This window comes from Oryx dammah, unplaced genomic scaffold, assembly GCF_014754425.2.
Source record: "Oryx dammah isolate SB20612 unplaced genomic scaffold, SCBI_Odam_1.1 HiC_scaffold_19, whole genome shotgun sequence".
NCBI lineage: Eukaryota > Metazoa > Chordata > Mammalia > Artiodactyla > Bovidae > Oryx > Oryx dammah.
The window spans coordinates 56,635,363-56,647,681 of NW_024070203.1; the positions used below are offsets into that span (position 1 = coordinate 56,635,363).

The following is a 12,319-nucleotide window of genomic DNA, read 5'->3' on the forward strand; positions in this document are numbered from 1 at the left end:
ACACTTATATTAGCTTGCTGCTGCTGCTGCTAAGTCACTTCAGTCGTGTCCAACTCTGTGACCCCATAGACGGCAGCTCACCAGGCTCCCCCGTCCCTGGGATTCTCCAGGCAAGAACACTGGAGTGGGTTGCCATGTCCTTCTCCAATGCATGAACATGAAAAGTGAAAGTGAAGTCGCTCAGTCGTGTCCGACTCTTCGCAACACCATGGACTGCAGCCCACCAGGCTCCTCTGCCCATGGGATTTTTCCAGGAAAGAGTACTGGAGCGGGGTGCCATTGCCTTCTCTTACAGACAGGCAAAATCGTTTAACACGAAGCCCATTTTATAATTATATATAATTTTTATATATTTTATAATTTTATAAGTATATGTATTTTTTTTACAAAATATATGGCAAGAATACTGGAGCAGGAAACGGCAACCTACTCCAGTATTCTTGCCTGGAAGATTCCATGGACAGAGGAGCCTGGCAGGCTATAGTCTATGGGATCATAAGAGTCAGACGTGGCTTAGCGACTAGACCACCACCACCAGACTGGGGAAACAGATCAAAATTCAAAATTTGAAGTACAGTTTCTACTGAATACGTATCTCATTTGCATCAGTGCAAAGGTGAAAAATCTTGCTTGGAACTGTCATATGTTGGGTCTTGTCTGTATTTATAGATTCCTTGAGATTAGCATACTGATGTGGTACTTTCCAACAGATCCCTTCTCTTACAAGTCAGTCCAGGACAGTGAACACAACTTAGCTCTCCTTCCATAACCAGTTCTCACACGACGCCTGGTACATATTGAATGTACAGTGAATCCTGAATTACAGCATCACTTCAAAGCCATGGTAGTCTTGATGGATTTGGTTATAGATGAATTGCCAATTTTAAATGGATACCTGAGGGATATTCCACATCCATCAGCCAGAGTGAGTGACCTTTTATTTTAATAATTTTCAATCAGGTGAAGGGGTGAGAAGAAGGTAAACTGTTCACTCCCCCTCTTGGAAAACTTTTGCTTGCTGCAGTTGTATTTGTGAGTGTATGTTTTGGAATACTCTAAAGTCTTTAGACTTGATCAGATTGTTGACGAAATCATATTAACATCAATATTCAAATGCCCAGGAGTCATGGAGGGGGCTCCTGTGTTCTGCTGGAACCCGGTATCTATCCCTTTACCACAAGGTTTCCTGCACTGGCTCCTACTGCCCACAAGACTCCTGCTACCAATGCAGACAAGAACCCCTCATACCAAAGACAGAAGCACTGATAGGGAAGGTCCCACAGCCACTGACTCCTGTGGTGTCAAAGCGGTGCTGCGTTCATTTCCAATGGGGGAGAAGGGTCTTTCCTGTCTCGATGCAGCAAGCTGTTACCTGGGCTTTGCCACAGAGCTGCCCACATCCACAGCCTATACCAGATCCTTCAGCCTCTGCCTAGACTCTTTCCTCTGTCGACTCCAAGAAGTCCAGAGGATGTTTTTCTATGCCTTCCATTGTCTTCTGCATTGTTCCAATATGCCCAAAGCAAGTATTCATCTCACTTCTCTGGAGCGCCAAGACCCCTTATAGACCAATGCAGGCAAATAAGCAATGACATGCCATGAGTCCAAATGGTCAAACTCCATGTTCTCACCTGGATAAAGTTGTAGCACCCCACCACATGTTTTAAGATGAAGAAAAGCTTGTGTGTTCCTTAGTTTGATATAGTGTTATATTTGATTCATGCTATATATTGTGAACCTGTTTCTACCTATATTCCCTTTGTTATGACTGTGGGGTAAATAATTAGGAAACATGGATTCCAGTTTCCAAATCTTCCTGAAACCATTGGGGTGATATTGACATGTACAGTTTGCCAGTCTGGATCTGTTTGCTGAGTCCACATTTGATGCAAATAAAACAGAATATATTTTCTTTTGTGTTGGTTTTCAGTGATAACTTAGATGATCAGTTATTGCTCTCCTTCCAAACCTTCTCACATACAGCTGAGATATAACCTGTGAGTTATTCTCTGTCCCAATTAGTTTCTTTAAAATTTGTATTATTTTCCCAATATTGTAGAGTTCATGTTCATGTTGAAATTAAAAGATGGACACAATACACCCGCAAGAGAAATGTTGACATGAATCCATATCCCCAAATATATTATAGCAACTCTGACTTAAATAGGATGTATCATTCCAGTTTCTCATAGCAGCCAATGCCAAAGTACTCTATCATTTTAGTTCAGTCGCCCAGGCATGTCTGACTCTTTGAGACTTGATGGACTGCAACACACCAGACTTCCCTGTCCATCACTAACTCCCAGAGCTTGCTCAAACTCATGTCCATCAAGTTGGTGATGCCATCCAACCTTCTCATCCTCTGTCATCCCCTTCTCCTCCTGCCTTCAATCTTTCCCAGCATCAGGGTCTTTTCCAAGGAGTCAGTTCTTCAAATCAGGTGGCCAAAGTATTGGAGTTTCAGCTTCAGCATCAGTCCTTCCAGTGAATATTCAGGACTGATTTCCTTTAGGATGGACTGGTTTGATTTCCTTGCAGTCCAAGGGATTCTTGAGAGTCTTCTCCAACACTATAGTTCAAAAGCATCAATTCTTTGGTGCTCAGCTTTCTTTAAACAAAATCTTTTTTTCTTTCAAACAAGACCTTGTGCTCACCAGGACCCAGGGGAAAGGAGCAGTGACCCAACAAGAGAATGACCCAGACTTGCCTGTGAGTGTCCAGGAGTCCCCACCAGAGATGTGGTTGGTGGTGGCCTGCTGCAGGATCGGGCGCACTGAATGCGGCAGTGTGCGCATGGGACCTTGTGAAGGAGGTCACCATTATCTTCATCACCTCCACCATAGTTTGGGCTCAGGTCAAACAACAGAGAGGGAACACAGCCCCGCCCACTGACAGAAGATTGGATGAAAGATTTCCTGAGCATGGCCCAGCCCATCAGAACAAGCCCCAGTTTCCCTCACAGTCAGTCTCTCCCATCAGGAAGCTTCCATAAGCCCCTTATCCTTATCCATCAGAGAACAGGACAGAATGAAAACCACAATCACAGAAAACTAATCAAACTGGACCACAGCCCTGTCTAACTCAATGAAACTATGAGCCATGCCAGGTAGGGTCACCCAAGACAGACGGGTCATGACAAAACGTGGTCCACTGGAGAAGGGAATGGCAAACCACTTGAGTATTCTTGCTTTGAGAACCCCACGAACAGTATGAAAAGTACTCTATGGTACAAGCGTATTCAACATGGCATCCAAAGCTATTGGCATTTTTGCAAAGGTTCTCTCACATTAGCTGTCATAATATTTTTATTTAAACAGCCTTGGCAGTTTGGATCACAGTTTGAGAGTGCCTAAGAGTTTGAGACTGGGTTTGTTTGTACTCTCTCATATGTTCGTGTGCAGGTAACATTGTTCACCACACTTTCCTTGAAGACAAACAAAGGATAAGATATTTCAGTACTGCTGGTGAAACTGACATTTAGAAAAAGGCAACTAATTGCTATGCATACATACATTCCTTAAAAATCTGGAAAAGAAATCTGTAGACAACTATAAATCAAAACTATTTACCAAGTGATTTTGCCATGTATACATATATAAGATTTGGCACTAATAAAACAGAATATTTCACTTGTGATAAAGTAATATTCTACTTAAAGTAAGAGTATATATATACATACATATATAAATCATAATTATATATGATATATATGACCCAATGTGTAAATATATGTGTATATGCATATACAGGTGTATATACAGAAAAAGTTTATTTATATGAACTTGAAATCTTTATTAAAACATTTTTAAATGCCTACATTGAAGCGTTCTTATAGATACTCTATATTTTTCAAATAATAATATACATCAATTACAGTATTTCATGATTTTCAGAGCACTGATATACACATGATGGTATTTAATTCTATCCAAAAATTTTTTTCCTACATTTTGAAGGCAAGAAAAGTGAATCTTGGAGAAGATGAATGACTTTTCCAAAGTCACATAAAAACTGAACACAGAGATGGAAATCCATGTCTTCAGATTCTGAATCTAATATTTTTTCTAATGAACTATTAAACCTATCTGTTTAGTGATTAAGGTCTTCATAGAAAGCAATAAAATCAATTATCCTTAGTCTTTTACTTCCTATTTTATAAGGGAACGTACTCCATTGTTGAAAAAAGTATCCTTACATTAAGAAATGAAGATAGATGCTTTTATATTTCCTTTGAAAGAACTATTATTTTATACTGTGTCCAGAACTATCATTTTATTCATTTTAGTGGAGGTAGGGTTTGAGAAGAGGAGAATCATGAACACGTTTCCCTCCATTCTGTACAAACAAGAAAGATGATTGCGGAAGCCATCCTGAGAGGAGCAGGATAGACTAAAAAAATGTAGACGTTGGAATTAAGCCAACCTGGATTTTAACCCCAGCACCACCACCTTTTCACAGCTAAAAATCCTCAGGTAAGTTAGTGTCTGATTCTCAATTTCCCCACTCATTAAATGGATTAAATAATCTTATTTCACAGGAGTATTGTGATGATTGTTTAAATAATACATGAAAACATGGGGACATGTTAGCCATTAAGTGTTAGTTTTTACTTGTGTCAATTGATCTAGACATCAAACACAGTACTTAAGCTTTGCCTCTCTAGTTTAAATTTCCTTTTCATGCTTTCATTTGGTGTTGATCTGGAAAACTCTGAGAAATTCACCCTGGTATGGAGCAAAGGATCAGCAACAACTCTCAATCCCTGCTGAAATCTTTCTTGCACAAATACGTGCTTGTTTTGGCTTCCACACCAATCCAAAAATTAGGCAAGACAATTTTTAAAATTCTCTCTAGGTTTTTAGTTTCTCAATCCTTGCACATTTTCTAATCTTTATGATCATATATTTATCTACCAATATCCCCCACTCCCATTCTTATAAGCCACGTGATTTTATATACAGTTATTGCGTGCATGCTCAATCGCTTCAGTCATGTCCAACTCTTGGAGACTCTATGGACTGTCATCCATCAGGCTCCTCTGTCCTTGGGATTCTCCAGGCAAGAATACTGCTGTGGGTTTCCATGCCCTCATGCAGTCAGTCTTCTCGGCCCAGGGATCGAACCTGTATATCCTGCATCTCTTGCATTGCAGGTGGATTCTTTACCCACTGAGCCACCTGGGAAGCCCATATATAGGGGTGTTAGATAGGGAAAATGAGAAACAGTTCACTCACCACCACCAGTTTCTCATCCACCAGCTTCCTCCTTATGGTGATCTCTTTGCCATCCCAGTCCTGAACCTGAATCAAGGAGTCATCATCTAAGATTACCGTACTCTGAAAAACAGACAAGACCAAATTCAGCTCAGACTGTGACATATGAACTCTAAAATTTTATCAGGAGACAAATTCTTTTCAGCTATTGTGATATTCTTAGGTAGTTTTAGAATGGTGTTTACAATTCCATTTATTTTGAGACTTCATCAACAGTAAATTTGTTGGCTGATTCTTCTGGGGAAAAAGGTTTTAAAAGAGTGAAAACTAAATTTTACCTTCAGGAGTAAATAAAGTTTTTACAAAATATATTATATTTATCGTACAGGCCAAGTATTATCTTATTGTGTAAAGAATCACAAGTCAGTTTCAACTTTAAAACCATACGTGAAGCTAATTCAAACTCCCAATGTAAGATCCCATTTCCTCTTCTTACTCCAACAGTATAAAAATAATTATAGTGTTGTGGGAATATAAGATGGTTTGGCATGTATTACAGTGAAAAATGATGGCATTTGGAGAGCTTCCAGTTAATGAACATGTTATTTTTTAAAATAAGTTTATTTATTTACTTCTTTATTTTGGCTGTGCTGGGTCTTCACTGCTTTGCTTGGGCTTTTCTCTAGTTGCAACAAGCAGGGGTTACTCTCTAGTTGCGATGTGAGGGCTTCTCACCATGGTGGCTTTTCTTGCTGTGGAACACACGCTCTAGAGTGTGTGGGCTCAGTAGTTGTGTGGTTGCTGGGCTCTAGAGCACAGATGCAATAATTGTGGAGCACAGGCTTAGTTGCTCCTCAGCATGTGGGATCTTCCTGGACCAGGGATTGAACTCATGTCTCCTACAATAGCAGGTGGATTCTTTACCACTGATCCACTGATCCACAAGGGAAGCCCTGATGAACATATTAGTGTGCTGGGAAGGTTGTGTACCAGGAGGGGTATGGAAACTTCAAACCATTTCCCACATACCTTGTCTTATGCATTTCTTCCCTTTTGTTGTTCCTGAGTTGTATGCTTTATAATAAAATGGCAATAGAGAGTAAAGCAATAATAATAGTAAAATAAATAAAAAATAGAAATGATAATAATCGTAACAACAACAGTAGCTAGCACTTCGTAGCACTATTTATTGTGTGTGAGGCACTCTTCAAGAGTATTAACATATTCATGTAATTCTCACAACAACCTTATGAAATAAGTACTATAATTATTGGGCTTCCCAAGTGGCTCAGTGATAAAGAATCCACCTGCAAATGCAGGAGGCACAGGAGGTGTGGGTTCTATTCCTGAGTTGGGAAGATCCCCTAGAGAAGGAAATGACAACTCACTCCAGTATTCTTGCCGAGATAATCCCATGGACAGAGGAACCTGGAGGGCTGTAGTGCATTAGGTCACAAAAAGTTGGGCATGACTGAGTGCGCACACACTCTATAATTATCCCCTTTTGCAAATGAAATGACTGAGTCACCATGAGTCTGTGACTTGCTCATAGTCACACGGTTGATTGATTGATTGGTGGCAGAGGTGGGATTTACACCCACACAATCCTGAGCCAGAGTTTGCAGCCTGCTCCTCAAAGTTTAGAGATAACTCTGTTTAAACTCTATTGCAGTTCAATTCAGTTGCTCAGTTGTGTCCAACTCTTTGCAACCCCATGGATAGCGTGCAGCATACCAGCCTTCCCTGTCCATCACCAACTCCCAGAGCGTGCTCAAACTCATGTCCATTGAGTCGGTGATGCCATCCAACTATCTCATCCTCTGTCATCCCCTTCTCCTCCTGCCTTCAATCTTTCCCAGCATCAGGGTCTTTTCCAGTGAGTCAGTTCTTCATATCAGGTGGCCAAAGTGTTGGTGTTTCGGCTTCAGTATCAGCCCTTCCAGTGAATATTCAGGACTGATTTCCTTTAGGATTGACTGATTTGATTTCCTTGCTGTCCAAGACACTCTCAAGAGTCTTTTCCAAGACCACAGTTCAAAAGCATCCATTCTTTGACATCCAGCTTTCTTTACGGTCCAACTATCACAGCCATACATGGCTACTGGAAAAGCTTACATCTCAGAATTTATGCATCCACTGAGCTGGGTTTTCTACCAAAATTATTTACAGTCTGTCCTGTGATAGAGATAATGATAGTTACCAAATTTCCTTTCTGCACTTCTATACTTTCCAGTCTTTTTGTTCTATAGTTTTTTTTAATTTATTGTAGACATCTTTATTAAACATTTTTGGTCAAAATTCTTCCATTTGATATTATACAGGAATGTGAAGTCTCATATTATTTAACAGCAATCTGATAATGTGGTATTCAGTTCCTTTTATTAGGACTTCACTCTCCATATTGTTTAACAATCTTCTATTGAGTGCTTTCATTCAAATGATAAATATTTATTGAGCAAATATTAATATTATGTAATATCACTAGGTTCTGTGAAACAGAACAGACAACACATCCTTTCTTGGAAGAGCTTACATCCTAGTCTGGGGGAATAGACAATAAACATAAAATATAAATAAATTGTGTAATGTAGGTAAATTGTATATTCAAGTTGGAGCCCATGAGTGAAAGTGTGTGTCAATTCCAGGTGTAGACAATAAAAAGCCTAGTGTCTCTTTCCCAATTTTGTTAACTGAGATCACAAACTTCACATGGTCTAGCTACAGATTAGCTGAATCTCCTTTAGCCTGGTCCCTGGAGAATTTAAGAGGGGCAGATATTTTATGCCCCCATCTCCAGCCTCCTCCTCCACAAAGAAACTTCTCCAACTCCACCATAACACTGAATATGTACTATGAGTTAGAACTCCAATTGTGTAAGCACTGAGAGCTTGTGGATAATTTGTTACATGATATAACCTCACCTATACCTGCTAATGGGCTTCCCATGTGGCACAGTGGTAAAAAATCTGCCTGCCAATGCAAAAGACACAAGAAACTTGGATTTGATGGATTTGATCTATGGGTCGGGAAGATCCCCTGAAGAAAGAAATGGCAACCCAATCCAGTATTCTTGCCTGGAGAATCCCATGAACAGAGGAGCCTGGTGGGCTACAGTCCACGGAGTCGCATAGAATCAGACATGACTGAGCATGCACAAACATACACACGCATGCATGCCAACTAATACACGTTTCTATTCATTGTAAATCCACGTATGGAAAACTGCTACAAAATGGAAAGGCAGACCTTTAGTTTCTGAGGTCTAAAAATGATTCTGAAAGTGTTTTCTGTTCAATATTTGTGTAAGAATTGTTAAAAACACCATTTTCAGTTCTGGTCCCAGATACCACAGCCTCTGGTGATAGAACCTGGAAGTAGGCATTTTTTACCAACATGCCATGAGATTTGTATGTATATTGAAAGTTGAGTTCCTCAGACCAAGGCTTAAGCCAAAAGTTTATCTAACACACTTTAGATATGTTCACCATAATTGCTTATTTACCTGGGAAGATTTCAAAATTAACATTCGTAATTAAATTCATCTGAAAATGTTGAAGGCCTCACCTTGGTTTTATGGCCACCTGGTGTGGTTTCCTCAAATTCTTCTCCCAGTTTAAAGGAGATTTCATTATTTTTAAAGATGCTTTTGGTTTTTATAGTGATCAGATCTTCTTTTCTCGTGATGGTCACAGTGGGCTTTGCCAGACAGCCAAGTTTCCTGCTGGCTCTTCCTATTCCTGGAAACCAGATAAAAGGACACAGTGATTAAATCTGTTGTTGTCTCCCAAGACTCTTGTTAGCTGTATATGCTAATTAGGAGGTTTTAGAGTTAAACAAATTTGACTCTGCTTGCATTCAAACTTCTAAGCTAGTAGCACCATCATTATATGTTAAAATAGGGTATTTTTTACAGAAAAAAAAATCTATCTCCAGTTTTGATCTAACAGCTGTCATGTTTTCTGGTCTAGTAGCTATTAATCCTATTGTTTCATGGACCCTTCTGAAAATTTGCTTAAAAATATGAACCATCTCCTTATTTTAAAAATGCACTCATTTACATAGAGACAAAACCCTTTGGCGTGAATTCTTCCAGATCTTTATTTATTCTCTTACTTTCTTTTATGTTCACATGTATAGGGTTTGTTTTTATCTATTTTATATTTTTACTGTTGTGAAATATATATAACATAAAATTTATCATTTTAACCATTTTAAATGGCAGTATATTTAAGTGCAATTTAAGTACAATTAAGTGTCAGTAAGTACATAAACAATGTTATGCAACCATCACCACTATATACAGAATTTTAAAAAATACAAATGTTTTATTATTATGATTGTTATTCAATTTTATTTTCCCCTATATCTGTATGTTTTAGAGCATTTCCATGTCAGTACATATAAGCATAAATTTTTGTCATAGCTACATAATATTTAATAGTATGTACACTCTGATATTTAGTTATTTATGTCCTATTGATGGCCATTTTTCTGTTTCCATTTTTTGTTATTACAAATAGTGCTGTTGTGAACATGACTGCACATAGAACTTTGTGCAGTACATGTCAGAGTGTATTCTATAAAAACAGTATTACATATACTTCAATACGTAAGTTAAATTTCTAAGAGGAGGCATATTGGGGAGACACAGTAACATGTCCATGTTCATGGAATTCGTATTGTGAAACGATGACAAAATGTGATAGGTTGGAAAATGGTCCCCAGAGATACTCACATCCCAGACCCTGGAATCTATGAATGTTGCTTTATATGCCAAAGGGGACTCTGGAGTTATAGCTAATTTAAGGCTCTTGAAATAGGGAGAGTATCCTGGATTGTCTAGGTGGACCCCAAATGTAGTCACAAATGTCCCCATGAAATGTCCAAGAAATTTTCCTTATAAGAAGAGGAAGAGGGATATTAGACTCTAGGAGAAAATGTGACTCTAGGAGCAAAGAGTGACGTGCCATGGCTACATGCTAAGGAATGCCAGCAGTCATCAGAAGCTGGAGCGCAAGATCGATCCTCAAAAGGCACAGAGCAAATGTTTGCAAAATGATCATTTTTCAAAATAATAATGAACAGACTTGTGGACACAGGTGGGGAAGGAGAGAGGAGACAAACTGAGAGAGTAGCATTGACATATATACAATCTCTCAGTGGCATCTGACTCTGCGACTCGATGGACTGCAGCCCGCTAGGCTCCTCTGTCCCTGGGATTTTCCAGGCAAAACTGGAGTGGGTTGCCATGCCTTCTCCAGGGGATCTTTCTGACCCAAGGGCTGAACCTGTCTCTTGCATCTCCTGCATTGGCAGTCAGGGTCTTTACCACCAGCACCACCTGGGAAGCCCAGTATATACACTGCCGTGTGTAAAATAGATAGCTAGTGGGAAAGTGCTGTATAGCAAAGGAAGTCTACCTCAGCGCTCTGTGATGACCTAGAGGCATGGGTTAGGGGAGGTGGGAGGGAGGCTCAAGATGGAGGGGATATATGTGTACGTGTAGCTGATTCACATTGTTGTACAGCAGAAACTAACACAAAGTTTATACTACAATTAAAAATTATACTCCAATTTTATATTGGAGTGTATATACACCAATTAAAAATTAATTAATTTTTAAATGTGATTTTTTTGTTTTAAATTATTTATTGAAATCATTTACTATTTAGTATATGGCGCATGTGTATTTATCTATGCAAATCAAGAGTAAATTATGTGAGAGCAGGGATTATGTCAATTTCAACTAATTTTGCACGGAACTGTATCTAGGTGCTAAATCAATATTTATTGTTTCTATGTGAAAAACTGAAGGAAGAGGTTCACACAGAGCAAGTTCTGTGCTGTCAAAGCTCCCACTTTTACTGGCTGTGATATGCAAGTAAATATGGCTCACCCAGTTCTTTCATACATTCTTCAAAATTTTCACAAGAAATGGATTTCCATGTTCCTTGGAACAGATCAACCATTCTGCTTAAGTTGGCTTTAAGGAAAAATTGCATCATATAAATAAGTATGTTCCTTGAAATATGTTGGAACCTGTTTTCAATACAATTCTGGTTGATAGTGCAGAAGAGTTAGGAAAAAAAAAAATAATAAGGTACTCTAATCTTTGTCATTGTCCCATCAAACCACCCAAAGCAGGAAAGCTCTCTCAAATGTAAGGAAGTCAAGATGAAAATGGAACATGGTACAGATTTTAGCAGGACTAGATGTAATTTTTCCACTCTAATTTAGGGTCAAAACTAATGTTACAAATTCTTTCTGTTTCCTTCCATAAGAACCTCTATAGACAGCAGTGAGTGAGGCAAGTGCAGACTGAGGCAGCTGTGTCTTATGTCTGAACTCCAGGTCTCTCTGTTTCTCTAGTCGATGATCTAGAAAAAAAAGCCAATGTCTTAGCTATATAGAAAGCTTGTAATATTTTCACTTTTGATCAGTTCAGTTCAGTTCAATTCAGTAGCTCAGTCATGTCCGACTCTTTGCGACCCCATGGACTGCAGCATGCCAGGCCTCCCTGTCCATCACCAACTCCCAGAGTTTACCCAAACTCATGTCCATTGAGTTGGTGATGCCATCCAACCATCTCATCCTCTGTCATCCCCTTCTCCTCCTGCCTTCAATCTTTCCCAGCATCAGGGTCTTTTCAAATGAGTCAGCTGTTTGCATCAGGTGGCCAAAGTATTGGAGTTTCAGCTTCAACATCAGTCCTTCCAATGAACACCCAGGACTGTTCTCCTTTAGGATGGACTAGTTGGATCTCCTTGCAGTCCAAGGGCCAAGAGTCTTCTCCAACACCACAATTCAAAAGCATCAGTTCTTCACAACTCTCACAACCATACATGACTGTTGGAAAAACCATAGCCTTGACTAGATGGATCTTTGTTGGCAAAGTAACATCTCTGCTTTTTAACATGCTGTCTAGGTTGGTCATAACTTTCCTTCCCAGGAGTAAGCGTCTTTTAGTTTCAAGGCTGCATTCATCATCTGCAGTGATTTTGGAGCCCCAAAAAACAGTCAGCCACTGTTTCCCCCTCTATTGATACTTTGAACTAAAAACCAGAGAGACTCCAGAGATGGCATTTGAACCAAAAAGTTAAGTTTAG

General features: G+C 39.3%; 1 protein-coding gene across 1 annotated transcript; it reads right to left on the minus strand.

The window, feature by feature from the left end:
- Window positions 1–3,349: 3,349 nt before the first annotated feature.
- Window positions 3,350–11,368, minus strand: FABP12 (fatty acid binding protein 12). Its single transcript, XM_040262006.1, has 4 exons — window positions 11,110–11,368; window positions 8,778–8,950; window positions 5,235–5,336; window positions 3,350–3,424 (listed from the first exon to the last, which is right to left on the minus strand). The coding sequence occupies exons 1-4, from the start codon at window positions 11,216–11,218 to the stop codon at window positions 3,350–3,352; spliced, it is 459 nt and encodes a 152-aa protein (XP_040117940.1). The 5' UTR covers window positions 11,219–11,368.
- Window positions 11,369–12,319: the final 951 nt, after the last annotated feature.